Source organism: Panthera leo, chromosome A2 (genome assembly GCF_018350215.1).
Source record: "Panthera leo isolate Ple1 chromosome A2, P.leo_Ple1_pat1.1, whole genome shotgun sequence".
Taxonomy (NCBI): domain Eukaryota; kingdom Metazoa; phylum Chordata; class Mammalia; order Carnivora; family Felidae; genus Panthera; species Panthera leo.
In genome coordinates, this window is record NC_056680.1 from 154,389,813 (window position 1) to 154,414,562 (window position 24,750).

General features: G+C 48.0%; 1 protein-coding gene and 1 long non-coding RNA gene across 2 annotated transcripts in view; both read left to right on the forward strand.

Moving 5' to 3' along the window:
- TMEM178B (transmembrane protein 178B) overlaps window positions 1–24,118 on the forward strand; it is a 358,912-nt gene extending 334,794 nt beyond the window's left edge. Inside the window, exon 4 of the mRNA XM_042926669.1 lies at window positions 23,757–24,118. Within this exon, the coding sequence (XP_042782603.1) occupies window positions 23,757–24,007 (251 nt within the window). The 3' untranslated portion in view covers window positions 24,008–24,118. The remainder of the gene's footprint in view (window positions 1–23,756) is intronic.
- LOC122212714 lies at window positions 3,072–5,117 on the forward strand. Its single transcript, XR_006199264.1, has 2 exons — window positions 3,072–3,138; window positions 4,710–5,117. It is a non-coding gene; the product is annotated as an uncharacterized LOC122212714 (long non-coding RNA).
- Window positions 24,119–24,750: the final 632 nt, after the last annotated feature.

Consider the following 24,750-nt stretch of genomic DNA (forward strand, 5'->3'; position numbering starts at 1 on the left):
GAAGGAGGTGGAAAGTAGGGTGGACGGTGAAGGTATCTATGAGATCTCATGGGAGGAACCAACCTTCGTCTCTTGGATGTCCCTGTGCACATGTGACCGTGAGCTACCTTCCTTCCATTCCCCACCACCTAACTAAAGTTTTCTTTGTTCAGGAAGTAGAATCATGCAACTAAAAGGGAAAATTATAGTTTTGTCATGAAAAACTAGTCCAGGACTAACGGAGCCTTGGACTGGCCTCGTGACTTACGAAAGTTACTTAACCACCTTCCATGTGTTGCTTCAACTTTCTCATCTGTAAAGAGGACTAATGATGGTACCTACCAGAAGCATAGCAGTTGTGAGAATTCTAGAGTTCACTCATGTGAAGGGCTTAGGACAATTCCTAGTGCTGTTCTCAGAAAAATTTTGAGATATTATTGTTTTAGCTACCTTTTTTTTTAAACAGCCACCTTCAATGACACACTGCTCTGAACAGTCTTATCCCATCACTGCCAACGCCATGCAGAGACACATTCCATGGGATGATAAAGATAAAATTGCTTGAACAGATCATGCCTCTCTGGTTAATCACCACCTTACTTACTCATTCAATAAATTGTGATTGCCTTTGTGACAGACACTGTTTACTTGGGCTAGAGTGGGGAATAAGGCAAAGTCCTCATGGAGTTTACATTCTTGTTGGAGGGACAGATAAGCAAGTACTTTAAGTATATAATATGTTGCCAGACGACGGGACATTTCTGTGGAGAAAAAGAAAGCTGGGAGGGAGGAAGGGAGTGATGGGGCATTGCTGTAGACGAGGGGGCAGTGGGTAGGCAGAAGGCCTCTCAAGCCTTCACTGAAGTCTTCCTCGTCCATTGAATGGAAGTCTTCCTGGAAAGACTTGGTGGATCAGTCCTTGCAAACAGCACAGCAGATGCAAGGGACTTGGGATGGAAATGAGCCTGGTGGGTCCAAGGAAGTTAAGCAAGAGGACAGTTGTAACAGGAACCGAGCGAGATGGAGGTATTCCCTCAAACAGAGCAGATGTAGGGCCTTGGAGGCAATGCTAATGGGTTTGAAGATCGAGGGGGCATCATCCCTCATTCTGGCCTTCCTTCTATTTCACAGATTGCCCTGGGGGTTCTCTCCTAGGCGATCACTTGATATTATGTGGCTTTTATCAGTGAGGTGGCTTCCTTCTGGGGTGCTGATGGCTAGAGCTTCTTCAACTTCCCATGGCAGTTCCTGTGAGTGGGGCATGATGTCTGTGCCCCAGGGTGGCCAGGTAAAGTAGGGGGACTGTCACATGCCCCTGAAAATGTTGCATTGTCACACATCTGGAAGCATCCCCCTCCCCCCACTCCCGCAACCAGGACCAGCTGTATAATTTGTGGGGCCTGATGCAAAATGAAAACGTGGACTCCTTATTTAAGCATTACAAATTCCAAGATGGTGACAGCAGAGCATTAAAACAAGCACACAACTATGCGGGCTGCATGCCCAGGAAGCCAGCTCTGCCTCCATCACTGTCCCACACTCACCCTCCCTGAGACCCGGGCATGGCAACCCTTTGCTTCAGGGGCTTCAGAAGGTCTTGAGAAGTCAGGTCTTTCCTCTCTTCTGCTTACAGTACCTTGTTTTCCCTAACTCAGGCCAATTCTGCTGTGCTTAAAATCACCTCTGTTCTTTGATGACCAAATAATCACATAGACATGTGCTCCCCTTTCCTTAATCAAAAGCTGGCTCCCCAAGCATTGCCCACACAACTAGCATTGCTGCTGGTAAGACTAGCTGAGTTTGTTGCTTATTGCAGTAGGGGACAACGGCACCTTGCAAAACTGGGAGGGTCTCAGAGCGGGAAGGTAAGGTCAGAATTTATTGAGAATTAGAAGTTTGCTTGAAGGCCTTTATTTCAGTGCAGGTGTTTGATTGAGATTGGTTGAAAATACTGATGATGTCTAGAATTGATGGAAACAGCAGGGTTGAAAAAATCTTAAGAGCCCACACTGTCAATGTTTTCAGTGGAAGTTGATGGATCTTTTGTGAAGTTCCTGTAATGAATAATCAAAACCAGTCAGTTAAGGGGGTGCCTGGGTGACTCAGTCGGTTGAGCTTCCACCTTCGGCTCAGGTCGATCTTGTAGTTCGTGAGTTCCAGCCCCATGTCGGGTTCACTGCTATCAGGACAGAGCCTGCTTCAGATCCTCTGTCCCCCTCTCTGCCCCTCCCCCACTCGTGCTTGCTCGCTCTCTCAAAAGTAAACATTTTTTTAAAAATGTAAAAGGGCATCTGGGTGGCTCAGCCAGTTAAGTGTCCGACTTCAGCTGAGGTCATGATCTCACAGTTTGTGAGTTCGAGCCCCGCATTGGGCTCTGTGCTGACAGCTCAGAGCCTGGAGCTTGCTTGTGTCTCCCTCTCTCTCTGCCCCTTACGTGCTTGCTCACTTGCTCTTCCTCTCTCTCTCTGTCTCTGAAAATAAATAAAACATTAAAAAAATTTTTTTTTAATCCTACGTGGGCAGGACAGACCCAGAAGTGTAAAGGAGACAAGGGAATATAGCAAAGTTGGGTTACTCTAGACAGTAAGGCATGGTTTTGGTTCAGTGTCTAGGCTGAGTATGGGGTGGGCGACTGGGGGTCTCACTCAGAATGAGTGATTTCTCTTCAGCCTGGTGCCTTCCTGACTGGCCTGCCTCTGCTGACACAGACATGCTCAGACATGTCTGAGTTATCCAATGAGTATAGTCCAGAGTCAGGTAAGGAGACTGATGTCCTAAGGTCTCCTCCTATCATGGTAAGAAGACCCTGTTTTTCCTGGGGTAGAAATAATCACATTGCTGCCCTGAATTGTGGGTCTTTGCTTGCAGACAATGGACTGTTACAAGAATGGGATGGGGGAAGGGCAGGCAGGAGAAGAGAGAGAGGGCAGGGTCACTGGAAGACCATCTCTATTACTGAGGTGGCGTGGGGGTGGGGGGGTGGGGGGGAGGGTTGTTGAGAAAGAACAGATTTCTCCAACAGCCTTTTCAGTGGAAACAGAAAGACCCAGAATGTGGTGGTGACTTCACAGTGCTTGATTGCCATGGAAACTTAGGTAATTTCTAAAGCAGCTTCAAAAGCTTCCATCCCTATGGCTCTTCTAGGATGTTCTTACAGAGGTATGCAAGCTTCAGAGAAAGGGAACTTGTCAGGCAAGCCTCTGGCTCTTGAAATGAATCATAAATCAAAGAAAAATGCTGGTTCCTGAAATAAACGGAGAGACCCCTCCTAGTGGGCATAAAAGCTGCTCCTGGGGAAACAAAAGGGAGGAGCAGATATAAATGAGGAATTTCCTCTCTCCTGCCCTGGGGGATTAAGGACAGGTGAGAAGCTGCAGCAGAAATAGCCAGACCCAAGAAAGGGAGGAGGGGAGCTCTGTCCCCCGCCAGGTATCTTGTCACCCCCACCACTTGGATGGCTGAAATGCAATGTGTGAACACAGGAGTTAGGGTCCCCATGCTCTCTGGGTACCCAAAAGCTGACTTGACCTGGCCTGGATCAGTGAGCTGGGGGGCAGGGCGGGCAGGCACACCTGTGAACCCAGGGCAGCGTGCCCCTTGTGGATGGGATGGGGAGGGGCTTGACAAGGCTGGACTGTTCAGCTCTCTGCACCTTAGCGGGGGCTGGCAATGGCCTAGGGCGTACCAATGGGAAAGTGATTCCAGAAAAGCCCTAAAGCATTACTCTGGAAAGGGTTTATGAAGATGGCCCCAGAGAGGGTAAAGGAATCCTTTCCATCCTAACAGAACTTGGGCTTTGGGGAGGACAGGTGGGTAATGATGTGCATTTTATTCCCAAGTATAAAATAATTGGAGAATGAGGGCCTGTGTGAAGCTGTGCTACCTCCCAGACATTCTGGAAGTCTCCTGATTTCAAATACACTTTCCTGTCATCAGATCCTGTCCCATACCACATGTCTTGACTTGGGCTTTGGAAAATACACTCTCCCTATCTATAGAAGCCATCAGAAGATCAAGGATGTCCAAGATGTGGCTGTGAAAGAGGGGAGCCCATTGCCACATTAATGAACCATTAGAACCCGTTCAGTGTGAATTATTCATTAAATAAACAACCAGTTGTTAAGTACCCGCTAAGTACTAGGGTACTAGGCACTGTGGATGATAAAACTCAGTGTCTTGGGGTTGCTCACAATCTTCGAGAAGAATCAGACACCTAGGCCAATTAGTGTAATAATAGAGCTGTTTTCCTTTTAATGACAGACACCTTTAAATTGAAAAATGTTAAAAAGAAAAGAATTCTGTGTCTGGATTTTCAGCAGCGAAGAAGACAAGGAGACTTCAATCTATCCATCCAGCTTCTTAGGGAAGAGGTGCTGGCCACACAGAAAAGGGCAGAAAGGGGGTCACTTATGAGTTGGGTGACACTTGAAGTTCACGGAGCTCCAAAGGGAGGGGATGGTCTCAGTGGACCTTCAAACCACCTGAAGAGGCAGACCGGGGAAGGGAAGAGCTCACATTTCAAAGCATCTCTGCCATATCCTTGGTAGATCTTGTTCCAACGTTATTTTTTTTGCATCTTCCCATCAGCCCTAAATTTGTAGAACTGGGCCTGGAGAGCCACAAAACAAGCACAGGGTCAGGCGATTAAGTAAATGGTAGAACCTTAAACTAAGGTCTTCAGACTAATCCCCGCTCTTTTTTCTCTGTTTCTGGGACGCGTGGAATTAAAGAGAAGGATACTTGGTGAGCCCACCTGGGACAAAACAGCAGCCTGAGGAATTAACCAGCAAGAAATATGCAGGCTTCCTGGCAAGCCTTTGTTTATACCCGAGGCGCAGGGGTCCTCCTTGCCCCCACCAGCAAGGCGGAGGGCTCCTCTTTGGCCCCCACCAGTGGTAGGCATGTGTTCGTTGGGGGGCAAGACAGGAAGAGAGGGGTACAGAAGCCATGAAGGGAGTCACTTCTACTACCAAAGTGTTACCAAAAGCATCAGGTCCAGATGCGATGAAGGTTAGCCTCAATTTCACCATCTGCAAAATAGTACCTGCCTTCTAGGATTGTGCTGAGAAATAACTGAGAAGTGGAACACACTGAACATGGTCGGCCTGTAATAATAGCACTTCCTACGTTTTTACTCATGTGTGCTCAGTTTATCACCGGCTCTTACCTTCTTTGGAGTTGCTAGTGCTGGCTTAGAGAGTTTAAGTACCTTGCCCGAAGTCACATAGTTCCCAGACACAAGGATTCCACCTCAGATCTATTCCACTCTGAAGCCTGGGTTTGTACTTACCATGCAGTGCTCTCTCTCAAATCAAAATTAAGTTGTTGACACATTTATGAGCCTCCAGCAGCTCATCACCTGATAGGGTAAGAGCTGACTCCGTACAGACCTCTTGTCATGGTAGATGAAGACTACTGTTCTTGGTGGGGGGGGGGGGGCAGAAAAGATGAGCCTGATTCTGTTCAAGGGATATTTCCTAGAGGAATAGGAAAATGAGTCTCTTTGGCTGAGGGCCTTACCTTTTCATATGCTCTGAGACCAAAGACAAAGCTTGGGGCTCATGTAGCAAAAAGAATAATCTTATCACTTCTATAGCTCTGCACCAACCTCCCTCATCTCTTGAAGTCTGGTTTCTGTTCCCACCATGTCACAGAAACTGCTTTCTTGGAGACCTGCTTCCTCCTGGCTGTTCTGCCCGTCACCTATCCTTGAACCTCCTCTTGCTGAGCTCCTGTGGATTTACCTGTCTCTGGTTTTCAGACTCTCGTCTCTTGTCTTACATGACAGCACACTCATGACTTTTCCTTTTTCCTGGGCCTTTTCTGCTTCCTTTGCTCTTTACTTCACCTGTAAATCTGACCTTCGGTGTTCTTTTCTTTTTCCCTACACACATGCCTCCTTGACACCAGTATCTCCTCACACAGTGGTAATGATCTCTGCACAGACGAGCCTGGAAATGGTATGGAATGGCCTGTTCTGAGCTCCAGCCTCGTGTTTCTAACTATTCACTGGACATCTCCACCCTTCTGGAAACTCAAACATGCCTAGGACTAGACTTGCGCTTTCTCTGTGTATGGTATGCATGTGCTTTATGTTTCTGGCCTATGTGTTAAGTGCCCGGCTTACTGCAGGTGCCTGACAAGTATCAGCTTCTGTCCTTTCCTTTCCCCTAATGAAATGAGCTGCTTTTCTGGCCTTCCTCAGCACGGGGAGTCTCCCAGTCACTTCTGAGTCATTGTTCACTTTTGCAGTGTCACCCGTACCTTAGCAGCAATTGTCAACATCTGCCAATATTTCCTGTGCCGTATTCTGTGTGGCTTTTTCATCCATATCCACTCCCCGAGTGCCACCGGGGCCCTTCTTACTAAGGCAGAGTGGTGGTCACTCAGCCCTTGGTGGACACCTCTGACCCACCACTGAGTCACCAAACTCCCAGTGTCCATTTTCTCATCTGTAAAACTGAAACAGAGCTGCCTACCCTCTATGGTTTTTGTGTGGATGAAATGAAATAGTATACAGGAAAAGCAATCTAGCAGAGGAAAAGTATCGCATAGATGTTTATCTCTTCTATTTGCCACTTAATTCAACTTTTACACCACTCTGCCTTTCTAAAAATACACCTTGTGGGGCATCCGGGTGGCTCAGTTGGTTGAGTGTCCGATTTGGGACTCAGGTGAGCTCAAGCCCCACATTGGGCTCTGTGCTGTCAGCATAGAGCCCGCTTCAGATCCTCTGTCCCCCTCTCTCTTTGCCCCTCCCCCACTCGTGCTTTCTCAAAAATAAACATTTAAAAACATAGATAAAATAAAAATATGCCTCCTGCTACGTCACTGCTCTGGTGAAAACATTCTGTGGCTCCATGTCTGTCGGCGGCACCAGCCGGGAGTTGAACGTTGACCACAGTCTTGCCTCAGACTCCATTTCAGCCACATATCCTGGGCTTCCTCTAGACCACTTGCCGTTGCCCACCTCCAAGCCACCTTGCTAGGCTTGCCGATGGCCTCCACTTCCTCGAGGCTCAGTGTGCACTCAGCATCTTCTAGAAACTTTTTTTTTTAATATGAAATTTATTGTCAAATTGGTTTCCATACAACACCCAGTGCTCATTCCAACAGGTGCCCTCCTCAGTACCCCTCACTCACCCTTCCCTCCCTCCCACCCCCCCATCAACCCTCAGTTCTCAGTTTTTGAGAGTCTCCTATGTTTTGGCTCCCTCCCTCTCTAACCTTTTTTTTTTTCCTTCCCCTCCCCCATGGTCTTCTGTTAAGCTTCTCAGGATCCACCTAGGAGTGAAAACATATGGAATCTGTCTTTCTCTGTATGACTTATTTCACTAAGCATAACACTCTCCAGTTCCATCTACGTTGCTACAAAAGGCCACATTTCATTCTTTGTCATTGCCACATAGTACTCCATTGTGTATATAAACCACAATTTCTTTATCCATTCATCAGTTGATGGACACTTAGGCTCTTTCCATAATTTGGCTATTGTTGAAAGTGCTGCTATAAACATTGGGGTACAAGTGCCTCTATGCATCAGCACTCCTGTATCCCTTGGGTAAATTCCTAGCAGTGCTATTGCTGGGTCATAGGGTAAAACTTTCTGAATCAGCTTCACTAAAACCAGACTCTGCCTCTGAACTCAGACATCACTTTGTACCATTTTGATGGCACTCACCTCATTATGAGTATCCTGGGAGCAGAAATCTAGATAATTTCCTGTCTCCCCTCTGGGTGAAAGTCTCCATGGTAGCAGGGGGCCGCTTCCTTATTGGCTCCTCCTGTTGTCATTTTGCTCTTATTTCACTTAAAAGAGAGCATGCGTGCAAGTGGGGGTGGGGCAGAGAGAGAATCTTTAGCAAGCTCAGCCCAATCTCACGACCTTGAGATCATGACCTGAGTCAAAATTGAGAGTCAGATGATGTTCAGCCAACAGAGCCACCCAGACACCCCAGCTCTTCCTTATTTTAAACCTTAGGGGCACTTGGCTGGTTCAGTCCATTGAACATCCAACTCTTGATTTCAGTTCATGTCATGATCCCAGAGTCATGGGATCGAGTCCCACATCAGGCTTCACACTGAGCATGGAGTCTGCTTAAGATTCTGTCTCTCCCTCTGTCCCTATTCCCTGTTTATGCGGTCTCTCTCTCTAAAGTAAAACAAAACAAAACAAAACAAAAACACCTTAATATGTTTTCTCTAAACTTTGACTTTTTGGACTTGGGTCCTTTCTGCTAAAGTAATGTAAGTTAAAGTCAGGACCATCTTCCTCCAAAGGTCCTTCAAATATTTGAAGACAGCTCTATTGCACTTCTTAATTATTTGCTTTACAAACTAAATTCAACTCACTAAACATTAATTGAGTGCCTACTGAATGCTAGTCATGTGGTAGCACCCAGGACATACATACAAAAACATGGATGGCTCCTGTCCTTAACGGCCACCCAGGCCATGGTGGAGGCAGATGACCAGTGCCATAGCAGAGGGCCGGTGGGTGCACAGAGAAAGAGGATTTTTCTGTGCTGAACACTCAGGAGCAGCCTCAAAGGGAGGTAGTGATTGAGGCCGAAGGAAGAATCAAGTCAACTTGCCCTTACTGTTGTCCTCAAAGGGCTTTCATGCCATCGATCACCTGAGCCTGCACAGAGACTAAGAGTTGGCCACTTTCCAGAAGCAGTATGCCAAGTTTTTATCCCTTCTCGTTTAGGATTTCACATGTCATTAATACATTTCCGTTTTTTATATATCTCTGTGTAACTAAACTCGGTCGTGAATGAAGCAAAAAGAAAAAAATCCCTTTATCTAAAAATGCTTAAGCTGCTTTATGTGAAGGTAAAATATAAGTCTAGTATGATATTTGATCCCCTAATTTTGGCCGTGGCTAGAGAGGAATGCCAATAGCTGTGTCCTTCCCACTTCCCCCGCTAACAAAACCTAGGAGCTTCTTAAAGATTCAGCCACTTTTCCAGGCTACACTTCATTTAATGAAACTACCCCTTCGGGCTCAGCTCTTAACGTTTTCAGACAAGTTCCATTGCAGTCACGTTTCCCAGAAGCCTCTGGGTCACAGCTGCTTCTGGTCCTTAAGTTAGTATGGCCAAGGGGAGGTTGGACAGTGTTCTTTCCTTTGATCTCAGCATTCCCATCAGGGTCCATAAAGTAGGAAGCTTCTCTCTTCAGGAGGACAAGCTACCTTTCAAGACTCTCTTCAAGTCCCAAGAGAAGAGGGGACTGACTTCTCTGGTGTGGTTGGGTCAAGAGGCCGAGCTTGTGGGACCTCAGCACCACCTGGGTCCTCTGCCCCTGCTTGCTCCTCCATTGGGCAGAATTCCTGGGTTGAGGCCCCAGGCCCAGGCTGGCATCAGGAGGCTCACCAGTGTGAGTCAACACTTCTAGGTGAGTGTATCTGCTTTGTAAACCTCCATGTTCCTCTAGGAAAATCATCCTAAAATGTCAGCCTGAGGGAAGGTACAGGTGCACTTGAATGTGGCCACGGTTGCCATGCTAGCCTTATAAAGCCGACATGTTTTTGCCCTGTCAATCTCCTTCCTGTGACTCTTTCCTCACTAGAGTATGGATTCACCAAGCAAAGATGAGTAATTATCACTCTCCAAGTCTCCAAGAGAAAAGAGGAAAAAGAGGTGCCCAGGCTGAGACCCGTTCATGAGCCAGGAGATGCTGGTGGGAGGGAAGACCCCTTTGACGGGCTGGGATCCACACTGAGCTCCTGCGGGTCCTGTTCTGGCCACCAGCTTCCTCTGTCCACTGGGTTTAGTTTCTGGCCAACTGGGAAGTGAAAGAAAGTTAATGCTGTGATCTTGATTCGTTGCCTTTCTTGAGCTGCCCACCCTACACCTCATAGAAAACCTCTGTTCCTCCACAGAAGCTCACCCCTCTAAGTGGCCCAGATAAGGAGCAAAGCCATGTTATGACAGGTTATGATAGGTTTTCCAAGTTCTCTGAAGAATTCAGCAACAAGAGTTTATTACCTGAGCCGTGAGTCTGTGTGGTACCCAGAACCTCCTTGGGGCTGCACTTAGTCATGACAGGGGCTCCTCTCCCAATCTCATCATCTAGTCAATAAGTCTGATTGAATGAATCACCACCGAGTAGAGAGCCCTACTGGGGAAGAAGCTTCTGTGCTTACAGTCCAGCTCCAGAGACAATCCACATGCACGAGAAATGAGAGACAACATAACAAGCGTCAGAAGCGTGGATTTGAAATTACTGGCTCCCATACTTGCTGTGTGACCTTACACAATCTACTTAACCTCTCTATGCCTCACTTCCCTTATCCAAACCTCATAAAGTTGCGTTGAGGATTAAAAGAGCTAACATTAAAAGCATTTGAAACAATGCCTGCCACATTATAAATATTACATATCAGTGTTTGATCCATGTGAAACTATATATGTGTTCAGTGACCCAGTGATGAGGTGACATCATCTCAAAGAAAGGCCGGGGCCAGCTGACAAATGTGCCAGGCATATGGAAACATAAACCACACCATGTGGCAGGCTCGCCTGATCTTCTGACTCCCACCCTAAGCCTCTTCCTCTCCTAATTAACATGGCATTGGCTTGGATCAGATAGGGCAGAAGCCTGAGAGATTTCTTTCAGGAGCCAATTTCTTCCAGGCACTTAAACAGCTGGGTCCCAATCCTTCCACATTTACAATCATGGCAATTTAGAGCAGAGCCTCATATGCACATTGATGTCGAGTAATGACATCTAATGGTCTCATCCACCAGCCCTTCTGTGCATGTCAGGAGGTGAGAAGCAGTAACTTCTCTCCAAGTGGCTCACATGTGACAAAATAACTGGTAACCGGTCCTAGAGCAGTTCAGAGAGAAGGGCACCTACTTAGCCCAATACCAAGAGCCAGGGAATCGCTTAACTGGAAGGACTGTAGAGATCTGGTTCCATCCTCTGTATTGTGTGGTTGAGGGATCATGGCCCAGAGAGGTGAAGTGATTTGCCCACTTCATGGGCAGAGATGAGACCAGAACTCAGATGTTCTGATTCTTGGTGGAGTTCTCTTTCCACCATGCATAACCCCCTGTTGGCTGCAGTTCTCCTACTGGGAAGCTGGTACAGGCTGCCTTGGTGGACCTCTGGGCCAGGAGAGCCTTAGACCACCAAGACAGGAGTTCGTAGGTAATGATACATCTACTTGTGCCAGCTTCATGCTGGCCCTGGGGGGTGATGTGGCTTTTTCTGCAAATGCCTCGTGTACTACTTTGGAAGACCAATGAGTAGAGCAACCAGGAATCAGAGATGATCTTCAGGAGGTTTTGAATTCCTTCAAGCATTGTCCCGAGCAAGAAACTCAGGACAAGATTGCCCTCCATCCTAGAGGTTCTCCAAGTTTGCTCTGTGGACCATTGTCATTCATCAGAAAGAGTTGGCCTAGAAAGAGAAGGAAAGAAAAGAGAAGCAGCGGCAGGAAGATGGCATGCGCTAAGTGGCTTTACTCTTGGAAGCTCACTGTTCACAGCTTGAGAATGTTCCTTTCTGCACAGCTGTAGATGCCACTCTCAGTTTAGTCAGGAAGCCAGTTGGATCCCACCAACTCTCAGCTCTGAACCAAGACCCAGATGGATAGGAAGCTCCAAAGATTCACATTGAGAAAGATGTGATGTTGTACTCTTGATTCATTGTCTTCCTAGGACTTTTCTCACCCGTAGATATGTGCCTGCCATATAGAAAGCTCATAGCTCTCCACGGACCACCCACCTCAGATATTCCCAACTTTTTGCTCCATGAAGCATGAAATATCCAAGGGCAGGTGGGCAAAATATAGATATATGTATAACTCACATCTATATGCGCATGTCTGTAATCACAACCTCAAGAGGAGTAGAAGATACACCACCCAAGATTTGGCTTATATCAGGTGCTTATGTCTGAATGAATCATGGCTTTCCCATGAGAACAAATGGTGGTGGATTTTAACAGAAGGAAGAAAGGAAATTGTCATGCAGACTAAAAATAATAAAAATATAGCTCTCACAGTCCACTATATAGTAGATGTTTAATGAATAAGTGTGGGATAACTGTAGATGCCACCTCTGTGTTCCAGAGGAACCAGATCAGAAGCTTTGTGGCACCTGTAAAAGGTCCCCAACTCCTGTTAAATAGTGATCCCAACACTGCTATCAGGGTTGCTCCCTTTTACCCATCCTGGTTGAGCCACAGGCTTACAAGCTGCTTTGCAAACCCACCAAGGTTGTCACGTGACCTCTGCTGGCTGCCATAACCTCTCTGAGCCCCCTCTGAGGATGATCCTTCTCAGAAATGTATTCTGAGATCTTCCAAATGCCATGGTTCTGGTTTAACCAAGTCCATAGAATGAAGAGTCCTGAGTGAGCTCTTCTTCTGGTTTCTGTCAAGGGCCGTTTTTTCCTGGTGTAGTATTTACCCTGGAGCAGGGCTGGGGGAAATGGAGTGGGTGATGGAGACTGAAACAGCAGTCACATTTTTTTTCTCGTCCTCCAGGACGATTTTTCTTCACCCTCACTTAAAGCCTTCCATTTCTAATATTATACCTTACATATAGAAAGCAATTTTAACTTCTGTAAGCCTTTTCACATTTATTATTATCGCTTTTCAAAATAATCCTGCAGAGAGTGTATTATTCCAATGCTGAATTTCTGTGAATACAAAAACGCTTCCTGAAACCCAAGGTGCCCACTAAAACAGGGGTAGGTGAGCACATGCGTGGGTGTGCAAACCCCTCAGCCATCGCAGAACGGTATGGGAGGATGAAGGGTGGGAGGACCGGGCATGGCGTCGCCTTCCTTCCCCTCTAGGTTTCAAAGCCCATATTTTCACTGGAAAGCCCTATAGCCTGGAAGTCCATTTCTCCCAGTGACATGGAGTTTTCATGCTTGGTGTTGTGTGTAATGCAAGAGACATCACTACCCACCACTTCTGGAGAAAATGACAGTCTAGCTGAACACAAACTAGAATGGAGAACAAGAGGGGGGACCCTATAATTGTCAGGTTGCCTGTTCCAGACCAGAAAAAATGAGAATAATCTTAATGCTAGGCATGTTCAGGGAAGGCTTCTTGGGAGACGGGACTTGGCTTGGACCATCAGGGGTGGCTATGTGGACTCTGGGAAGACCGGGAGGACAGCGGAAATGTCTGTCTCCAGTCAAGGTCAATGGACAGAGGTTCTTTGATCTCAGTAAATTCCCACCACAAAAAGCATGTGGACATCCACCAACGGCCTCTTCATTTGTTCAGCCCTTTAGATATTTGCCCAAGTTTGCAAAGGCTCCATCCTTGGCGTAGAGGCCGCAAGAGCCACGGCTCTTAAGATCAAATCTAAATCTACACCCAAAAGAATAAATGGATTGGTGGGTATTGAGTGAGAGTAAGCACAGATAACATAGGTGAGGAAGATGAGGTGGGGGCCAAAAACCAGAAGATGCCCAGCACCTGTTGTTTTATAGGGCTATGTTGAGATGCCTGTTTTAGCTACAGGGTGGCTATAAAGTCGGGAAACGTAGGTGATCTTATTTTATTATGGATTGTAATGATATGGTAATAAGCCACTTATTATGTATTCACCTGTTGCATTAGATTGCTAGGGCCACCAAGATAAAATTCCACAGACTGGAGGGCTTAAACAAGAGAAATTTATCTTCCCACAGTCCTGGAGGCTGAAAGTCCAAGATCAGGGCATCAGTGGCGTTGTCTCCTCTGAGGCCTCTTTCTCACACACAGCCACCCTCTTGCTTGCCCCTTCACGTGGCCTTCCCTCTGTCCACACAGCTGGCTGGTGTCTCTTTGTAGGTCCTAATCTTTTCTTGTAAGGACACTAGTCAGTTGGCATTAGGGGCCACCCTAACAGCCTCATTTTACCTTTATTAGCTCTTTAACAGCCCTGTCTCAGATACAGTCACATCCTGAGGCACAGGGGTCAGGTCTTTAATGTACAAAGTTTGCAAGGACACAATTCGGTCCGTGACACCAGTGCTTCCGGATTTGGAGGCCACCCTGTGGATATGCAAAAACTAAAGCATAAGACTCCAGGTTCTATGTTAGGAATCTGGAAGCATTGTCTTTAGAACCGATGCCAACCTGTATGCACGGGCCAGTCCCTTTCAGTGCTTGAGCTGGGGATGTTGCATTACCATGGCATGATTATGCCCAAAGAACAGCCTTGTAGCACGTAGGCACGACCCCGGGAACACACACGCTGCTTGCCCGGGAGGGTGGGGGTGTGGCGGCACGCCTGCAGTGTCTCTGCCTGGAGCGTTTGCACAGCTTCCAGAATGATGGATGGTTGTGTCCGAACTCAGGGCGCCATGCCTCACAGTGTGTTCTCGGGGGCCTGTCACCACTCCATGCCTCATCCCAACGAACCCTTAAGGCACCCTGGATGGAAAACCCCATGTGACCTGCCTGTTGGCTGCTGCTGATGCGATGGTGTATCATTCAACCGTAATTTATATTCCGTGCAGGTCTGAGCAAAGCTATAAAGAGCTCTTGAGAGCTCAATGCTGCCGAGGCATTTAATCTCCGCAAAGGAAGGGTTTAGTGGACACCAGCTTCCTAGGGTGCATTCGCTGCTGCTGGAGGAGGAGGGATCCTTTTTCTGTTTGCTGATTTGCTTCTTTATGGTTTTAAAGATCAGAGAGGGGCTCACGGGGGAGTGTCTGAGGGAGGACTTGGGCTGCTCCCCAGATGTCCCTGACCTGCACGCCCACGAGGGCACCTCTGCAGTCACCACTTTGCAGCAAGCTAGTGGGCTCGGGTCAGACCAGGGGCTCTTTGGCCACGAAGCCACACAGGAACGTGGGAGGGCCAGGGATACACAGACGTCATTCCTCATTCCCAGGAGCAGAAAATGTCACGCAGATGGATCTCCTGCCCCAGAAAGCTGCAGAAATTATGTCCAGTGAAGTTTTGGGTACCACTTGGCCCCATAAGGAATAGACATTTGGGAAGGTGCCTGTGCACTGAATATGTAACTGCCCTGGATTCCTGGGAGAACCTTCTCGAGGCCTTCAGTTTCCTGGCTCGTGGCCTCTTGAATTAATAAGAGCTTTGCTGCTGCCTAATCTGAGGCCTCAGTTTTGATGCGATTTCTACACAGGTCCATTGCTGTGGCATTACTACCGAGACATCTCTGACGGTCCCTACAGGGAGGCAGAGACACACGTCCTCCCCTCCCTGCCTGTGTGTGCTAACACAGCAGCCGCCACACAGGGAGGCCCAGGTCACACCCTACACACCTGCAATCCGTGCTCCAGGGTGCGCTGAGCAGGAAGCTTCCACCAGAACTCTGAAGAGCCGCTTAAAAATAATTGAACTTTAAGGTGGTGCTGGGATGGGACCATTGTTGGGCTGCTGGTTAAGTGTTCCTGGGCAACATTTTAGGGTGGCAGACTTAGCTGCCAGCCCCCAACCCCAAACAATGCAATCCCAGCATGGTGTTTTCTTAACATTAGCAACACATTCCAGGCACCGGAGTCTCCGTCCTTGCGCTGGGTGAAGGCATTATGTCTAATTGAATTGACAAGCAAGGATTACTTTGTGTCATTGCTGCAGTATCACTGATTGGGACCCGAGTGGGGAGGACTGTGAGGGAGCCTGTAGGAAGGGTGACTGATGTGTCCCACTTAGCCCAGGACTTTCTGGTTTGAGGATAAAAATCCCACGTTCCATGGACACACCCCTGTCCCCGCCGACTCCCAGGCAAACTAGGATGGGTGGTCACCCTACTAGGGAAGCAAGGCTTCCAAAGAATAAAGAAGTCAGGAGCTTACAGGAACTTGGGCTGGAAACCTGTAGCCAGGGAATACCTTGACCATCCATACTGTGTCCCTGGGGTTGGGGACACGTACAGGGTGTCACATAATATCACATAATCCTATGAATCGGTCATGTCCTGGTGGTAGCTGAAGTTGGAGACGAGGGTGAAGTTGCCAGAAGGAAGGACTTGGCAGAAGAGGGGAGCTGGGAACCTTGACTGTACAAAGACTAGAGGAGGAGAAGTCCCTCTGAGGGACAGACAGGTGGCATGGAGCTGGGATCAAGAGGCAGCTCGGAGACCCAGGGAAGAGATGTCAAGCAAGGGGAAGTTGTCCAACAGAGAAACTGAAGCTCAGGGTTGGGGGGAGGGATGCAGGGAGACTGGAATCTAATATCTGGCAATGCAGGGAGTGCTAATTAGAGATGGCAGCCATGTGGAGGAGGTGGATGGGGAAGCTGTGTTTGGTGTTGGCAGGCCGGGCGGAAGCCGTCTCCTCCCTCGCCCCCACTCGAGTCTCAGCTGTGCCTGGAGCCAAGGGGACTGGGGACGGGGTGGGCAGCAGGCCCTGTCCTCGGCCTGCCAGGGACTGACAGGACACAGGCAGGTGCGACCAGGGCGGGGCCGGGGGTTACAAGGTGGTCGTGAGTCCTGAAGGGGCTTCAGGTTGGAACAGTCATTAAAAGAAACAGGTGGTTTGTTTGTACAATGAGAAGGAAACGTGATGTTTACGTAGTTCCTCCCACCTGTTGGCCGTCCTTTCCAGGTGGGGTTTGCAAATAGGGACACGAGAGGGGGCTGGAGAGTGTTCCCTCCACGCCAGGGGGTCTTCAAGCGCGGGCTCTCAGGGTTCCAGGGGGTGGTGGCTTCTCTTCTAGCTGGACTTCCTGAACTCCGGGTCCTTGCGAATGAGGGTCCTGGCACAGAGAGGGGTAATTAGAGTTCGTTTCTCTTCCAACCAGCTGGCGAGTCGGGGCTGGCTGCCTGGAGGGCGGGGCTGAGTAGGAGTTGGAGGCCCCTTCCAGGGCCAGCAGCGATGAGAGCGGAGACCTATTAGCTTCTGCTGCCAAAGGCATAGACTTGCAACTATGGGGGCAGCCATCGGACTTTGCTGTCCAAAGCTTAGTCCCTGTAATGACATACCTTGAGGCTCCCTTGTGAATGGATGAGCCCAGTGCTTTTCAGAAATGCTGAAATCACTGGACTCCTTTCTTCAAATGGAATTTCACATGGACTCACATCAAAGCAGGGCTATTCTGGCCAAAGAGAGGAGAGAGGGCTGGATCCTCTTCTACTCCCTCTCCCTCTCCTGAGAACCTCCATGGGGCACAGCTGGAAAACCACTGGGGAGGCACAATTTTAGAAGGAGGCCAGGGAGGATCTCTCTGAGGGGATGACATTTGAGATCTGAGAAGAGCTAGAAAAAGGGCGTCCCAGATGAGAGAACAGCAAGTGCAAAGTCCCTGGGGTGGGTAGACGGTTAGCTAGTTTGAGACACAGAATGCTCTTTTCTGTGGCTAGAGTGTGGGGGTCAAGGTGAGAAATGAGGCCAGATGGGGAGGCAGGGTCTACTGAGATAAGGTTCTATGGTCAGGGTAAGGAGTTGGGTTTGTATTCTGAGTGTGATAGGAAGCTATTGGAGGGTTTTAAGCAGGGGAGATAATTATGATTTGATTACATTTTTAAAATATCACTGGCTGCTCTGCGGGGGCAAGAACAGAAGGCAAGACAGCAGTGACTTGTTACGGCCGCTCACGTGAGAAATGATGGAGGCTGGACAAGGCTAGAGCAGTGAGCAGTTGGGAAGTGAGAAGCTCTGTGACAGGGGCACACGGGCCTGCCCTGTCATCTCTGCATAGAGACCCGGGGCAAGGAGGGCACTGAGGGCAAAGGAGGGACACGCTCCAGACCAGGTGAGGCCCCCCACTTCTGTGTACTGTCTGCGGGAATTCTGTTCTTTGCCTGGGAAACCTTCCCTGGCCCAGCTTGATTGTCTCTGTCAGAGATTGACCCTAACCACCCACTACGGGGTATTCCTCCTCTTCCTAAAGACGCCTGGATGATGGGGGGGGAACCTCACAGTCATCTGCTCCGCTCCCCATCTTCCTGCTGGAAGCGGGGGCAGGTAGAGGCCCAGAGCTGGCTCTAAACTGCAGCCTCTGGGTCAGGTTCTGTGGTCACAGCATCCTCAATTCTATCGCCGACTAGATGAGAAGCTTGTTTAAAAAATCTCTTTTAGTTTAGATTTAAAGATTCTTAAGAACAGGGATCATATCTTATTCTCCTTTTTATCATCTAGCATAAACACAGTTCTACAAATACTTGCTGATGAGCTGTGTTGCGTCACAGAGCCCACAGCCACAGGGATGTCCCCCTCCCGCTCCCACACCAGGCCTGCCGTCACCGAGACGTGACAATCATATGGGCACTGTCCCTGCCTCCCTGGCCTGCTTTCCACCTGATGTTTCTTACAGCCAGGTCTGGAGCACACAGCAGAGCCTGGCTCCAGAGGGAAGAGCTCGGGGCAAAGTTCTTTCTGACTGCAGTTAGTCTAGGAATCTGATTGGAATTAGGCCCAAACCCCAAACCAAGGGCGGGGGGGATTCCTAAGAAGATGTGACGCTGCATTATTTCTTGGATCCTCGCCTATCTCTCAATAAGTGCTCATCAGGAACAAAATGACACATTCAAGAGACCTAGCCCCAGAGGCTCCAGTCTACTGCTGTGGGGGACGGGAGGACCTCACACTGTACTTTGGGTAAATGAGGGGAGGCCGTCCTATCCACTGCCATCCATGGTTTCCAGCAGGAGCCTTCAGAATCTGTCTTCACTCTGCAGAGAACCCCAGAGAGCTGTGGGGGTGGCGGGGGTGGGGGCGGGGTCTGCACCCTACACTCACCAGTTAGTCGCCAGTTTACAGCTCTGAGAGTTTAGTTCATCATCTGAGAAAACTGGGACAGTTAGGGTGCTCGGCCACCTTTGTCCCCATCTCCTCTACTCTCTGGGATTCAAGGGACTCAGTGGGTGTTTGTCAAAGTCTGTTGTTAGGCTGAGGAACAAGGGCAGCACATCATTCATTCAGTCCATTGATGGAGGATCTGCCATATACATGTGAATATCCATTAATTACTAATTAATATCCATTAATTACTATACATGTGAATATCCATTAATTACTAATTAATCCACATCCATATACATGTGAATATCCATTAATTACTAATTAATATCCATTAATTACTAATGTGCATTTTCAAATTTGAATTTACAAGTACAGAGATATGTAAAAACGATTAAGTTTGGGGCGCCTGGGTGGCGCAGTCGGTTAAGCGTCCGACTTCAGCCAGGTCACGATCTCGCGGTCTGTGAGTTCGAGCCCCGCGTCAGGCTCTGGGCTGATGGCTCGGAGCCTGGAGCCTGTTTCCGATTCTGTGTCTCCCTCTCTCTCTGCCCCTCCCCCGTTCATGCTCTGTCTCTCTCTGTCCCAAAAATAAATAAAAAACGTTGAAAAAAAATTTAAAAAAAAACGATTAAGTTCTTGATTGTAACAGAAAACAGTAGCCTTATGTGGAAACAGAACCTGTTTCCAGTCTTCTCTCTTTTTCACACACAGTTTCCTAACAAGTCGCTTAGATGGTTGGCTCAAAGGGCCCTCTTTCGTGAGACCCCTAGAAGTTTTCTCCCGTCAAGGGCAATATGGACAAGCACTAACAGAAATTTCAAAAGGTTCCAAAGTCACAGAAGAGCGGATAGGAAGTTAAGGCTAGAAGATCCCCTATTAACTCCATTAGCGTAACCCAACAAGATGTATGCTATCCACAGGCTGGGCCATTTCCAATTGGTAATTAGCTCCACACAGACCTAAGCTCTTTACTCTCAACGTAGCAACCACATCCTTTGTGTCCTGTCCACTGTACTTGCAGAATACATGATTAAAACAGCGTGTGTCAACATTTTTCAGCTACTGGCAACTCAGGAAGATCAAAACTACTCGAGGTCAACCTTCTCCCCCAGAACAAATCACTGGATTTAATCGGGAGGATAGTGTACCTTTTGATGATAAGGAGTGTCTCCATTTCTTTACAGCATCTTGTAGATTTATATAAAATCAGTGGGTGACCTCCTCACACACAGAGCTTCAGTTTATAGGATGATGATTCAATCCACATCTCTAGCTCAGAACTTTCTATCAGGCTCCAGATCCATGGTGCCAAGTGCCTCGCCATCTCAACGGCAGCTCAGATTTGAACTGAGCACACATGCATGCACGTGCACACACACACACACACACACACACACACACACACACACACACACTTTTCCTGTCCTTAATCTAAGTTTTAGCAGATTGTATCTGTGCACACTCAGGTTCCCAAGCCAGGCAGTAAAAGGAGCCTTCTTGAGGCACAGAAGGCCAGCTCTGGTTTGTTGGCATTTGGATTATTTGAAACTGGTGTCACACACAGCTTTTCTTTAGTTCTCACACTTCCAGGTTGTCACCCTCTCGTTGGCCTTGCCCCACAGGCTGCCCCCTTCCTTCTGGACCACCTTTCCTCTTCCCCTCACCTGGCTCTGTCTCAAGGTTACACAAAGGCCCTCTGCCCTAACCCAAGGGTCCCACCAGCCTGATCAACGGAAGTCACCTGACGAACCAAAATTTTCCCATCCTCTTCCCCAAGACGTGCCGACTCAGCAGGACCGAGGTGAGACCTAGTCCGTGTAGATATTATCATAGAATTCCATCTGAGCCCCAGTGCACAGCAGGAGAGACTGGGTTGCTTTGTTAACTCCCTGAAGTTTGGGACCCCTGCTCTGCCAGGTAATGATGCTGCCACACGTGTTTGTACATAGTGGCTGTCACTACACATGCACACGTGTGCACAATCCCATACACACACTGTGCACAAATGCATGCACGTGCATGCACATATACATACACAGAAACACTGCACAGGCACACATAGGCACCCATTTTATTTCTGGGGCTCCTGAGCCCAGGTCCCCCCTGACACATCACTTTACATTGCCTCTAGAAGGAGTGTTCACTGAACAGGTATTCACTGCGCCCTCCTCCCTCCACGCCAGCCCCCATCTCCCTTCTTCCAGGTCCTTGTAGCAGGCTCCTTCGCGGTCTTTGGGAATGCAGATCGGAGCCACCAAAGTGCCTCAACACCTTCTTTCACTCGGCCTAATGTTCAGACCTCTCAGCCCAAAAAGCAGTGTTCACCGCGGATCTGAGGCTCACTTTGGCCCCTCCAACTGCCACGTCTCAGTTCCACCCTTCGCCACGTGCACATCTTTGTATTTAAATCTTTGTTCCCAGGTGGGATTCCTTTCTTAATCTAGAAGGAAGTCACTAGGTCAAATGTATGAATATTTTGAGGATCACTTTCCTGTAAGGAAACACCAGCTTACATCTCCCCCAGAGTCTATGGGATGGTCCATTTTGCTGCTTCCTCACTAGGTTTGGAAATAATCATTAAAAAGCAAGACGAAAACCCAAACGGCACCGATTCGATTATCTTCTGTTACTATGTCTTTATTTTCCAAGTCTCTGATTATTGGCACAATTGGGCATTTTTCACATTTATTGCCCGTTTGTCTTTTTTTCTCCGTTCTCTGAACGTTGGACTATTAAGTTTCGTCTTTCTCTACTAAAACCTTTTTCTAACTCAGTGGTCCCAAAGTGTAGTCACTGGACTGGCAGCATCAGCATCACCCGAGAGCTTGTTAAAAGTCTAAATTCGGGGCGCCTGGGTGGCTCAGTCGGTTGAGCGTCCCACTTCGGCTCAGGTCACTATCTCACAGTCTGTGAGTTCGAGCCCCGCGTCGGGCTCTGGGCTGATGGCTCAGAGCCTGGAGCCTGCTTCTGATTCTGTGTCTCCCTCTCTCTCTGCCCCTCCCCCATTCATGCTCTGTCTCTCTCTGTCTCAAAAATAAATAAAAACGTTAAAAAAAATTTAAAAAAAAAAAAGTCTAAATTCTCAGGTGCTACCCAGACCTACTCACCAGAAGCTCTGGGGTAGGGCCCAGCAGTCTGCTTTAATAAGCCACCCAAGACTCCAAACTGCCCTATCCCAGACTGAGTGATAGAGAATTCATCTTGAACCCACGTGCACAACAGGAGGGACCCACCTTGTACGGCACCCATCTAAGCATGAAGGATAAGACCACAGACTCAGGAACTAGCCTGCCTGAGCTTATAGCCCAGCTCCACCAGTTACTAGCTGTGTGATTTTAGACAGATGGCTTAACCTCTCTGAGCCTCGATTTCTTCCATCAAGTAGGGACAGAGACAAAATAGGGATAATAATGTGACCTGCATAGATTTATTTAGAGAATTAAAGTTTCCATACATGTTTAAGCACTCAACACAGTTCCTAGCACACACACTTAATAAATGTTAGGTACAGCGACTGTCACTATGACCGCTGAAATTATCACAAGTTCATGGGCCTGAGGCCTGGAGGAAAAAAGGTTGGATCTTAAGGAAACTTGGCCATCAGGAAGCAAGAGGTCTCATAATAAATATAAATATAATGCCCCTCCTCTTGTCCCCGCCCCCTAAAAAATATGCTTCTCCCTTTTCTTTCTTCTACTGACCCAACCCAGCCTTCTCAAACTTCACAGGCCATTGCCGTCATATCAGTTGCTGACCGAAGAAACGTGAGACGCAGCCAATATCGAGAAAACCTTTTTTTTTTTTTAAGTTTATTTATTTTGAGAGTGAGAAAGAGAGGGAATGGGGGAGGGCCCGGGGGAGAGAATCCCAAGCAGGCTCTGCACTGGCAGCGCAGAGCCTGACACAGGGATTGAACTCACAAACCATGAGATCATGACCTGAGCCGAAACCAAGAGTCAGACGCTTAACCATTTAACCACCCGAGCCCCCCAGGTGGTCCAAGAAAAGCTCTTGAACTCATTTTGGGTTTGCCACATATCTCCAATGGTTAAAAATTTTTTAATTTTTATAACATTTTTATAACATTTTCTCTCTTATAGCAGCCTTCTCATTGAGGGTTAGTAGGAGTAATTTTTTAGTTTTAAAAAAATTTTTTAACATTTATTTTTGAGACAGAGAGAGACAGAGCATGAACGGGGGAGGGTCAGAGAGAGGGAGACACAGAATCTGAAACAGGCTCCAGGCTTGAGCTGTCAGCACAGAGCCCGACGCGGGGCTCAAATTCACGGACCGTGAGATCATGACCTGAGCTAAAGTCAGCCGCTTAACTGACTGAGCCACCCAGGCGCCCCAGGAGTAATTTTTTAAAAAGAAGAGTTCCCATCAAGTCTGTCAAATACTCATAAGACTAGGTTAGATGCATGAGCTTATGCTACTGTGGGCTATACATCTTCGTGGTGAGAAGTAACGTACAGAGTTTCCCAGAGGTTTTGACTCTGCTGCCCCTTTGTAAAGGAATATCTCAGAGGGTCGGTGTTCCAACTTTGGGAGATGCTGTCTTACAGGAAAAGGAAAAGGGCTCCCAGGATTGGGGTGACTTGTTGGTGAATGGGTTAAAGGAAAACCCAATGTCGTATAGGAATGTTTTATATAGGAAAGAATAGACGTTGTTTTTCTCTGTAAACAAGTAGCGGGTGGGAGGGTGGGGTGTGTTTTCTGTGTCTCCCAAGAAAGATGGTGAATTTTCAATGCTTTAGAAAAATGAATTGAATACTCTTGCCTCACCATACCCCACATGAGACTCTACTGCGATGCTTATTTAGTATTTTCCCACAGGCAAGACTTCCCAAGTTGTTCCAAGACCGGGCAATTATTGGAGAGTGAGGAAGCCATGATCTCTTGACACTTTTCTCCTCTCCATGAATATTTCCAGCTACGGATCTTGGTGGCTTATATCTGCGTCTTTTCACCTTGCCTACTCAAGAAAATTGAAAAATGCTGTCAACCTCACTTCTCTCTTTCTCTCTCCCTCTCTCTCCCCTTTCCCTCTTCCCTTTCCCTCTCCCTCACCCCACCCCACCCCATGTTCCTTGCCTTGCACTCCAGGAACTTTCTGCATCATATCACTGTGCACCTGTGTGGCTGGAATCAACTTTGAGCTGTCACGCTACCCACGCTACCTGTATGGACTCCCCGATGACATCAGCCATGGATACGGATGGTCCATGTTCTGTGCATGGGGGGGCCTGGGCCTCACACTAATCTCGGGATTCTTCTGTACCTTGGCCCCTTCTGTCCAACCTGTCCCGAGGACCAACTGCCCTAAATCCAGACCCGAGAATGGGACAGTGTGCTAAAAAAACAAACCCATACATATATATATATATATATAAATATATATATAATATACATATATAAAACAAAACTAACTCAAGATGATGCCAGTGCCAAGGTAGAGTTGAGTTGGTTCAGGCACCCGCATCTCGTCGGACTTTGTGTTGCCTCATCACCGAGATGGGGAAAGCGTCCCCGTCACGTGGCTCTTCCATCATTTCTTAACTTTTGGCTCCACGGTTTTTTGAAGACAGAGCGAACATCACCACTTGTGATAGCGTCCTGATCCCATCACTCACGAGGATGGGGTGGTGGGCTGGGAAGGGACAGTGCCAGTGGTCTGAAGCGGCACGGATGTAGAGAAGGAGGTACCATCCATTGGGCCAGCAGTGAGGACACCACCCCAACGCCGATCGTGTTGCAGAGAAACAAAGCCCTTAGTTCATAGAATGTAACCACATCTTTGACATCATTTGCAGATCACTTCTCCTGATCTTCCTGTTCTGATTCCCTTCCTGGCCCACCAGCAACACACAAGAAGTGGAAGAGAAAACAGACTGAGAAGGAAGTTTTCTCTTTGTTGCCAAACTTTTGGACAAAGTTACAGAGGTGGGAAGGGGGAGAGAACAACGTGCTGAGGGGCAAGATCCACGTCAATAAAAGGACACTTCAGTGGATGCTCAGAAAACCCAGTCTTACCTTCCAGCTGCCTTACATCCAGTTAAACAAGAGGCCGCCCTACCCCCGACCCCACCTGCACTCCCTG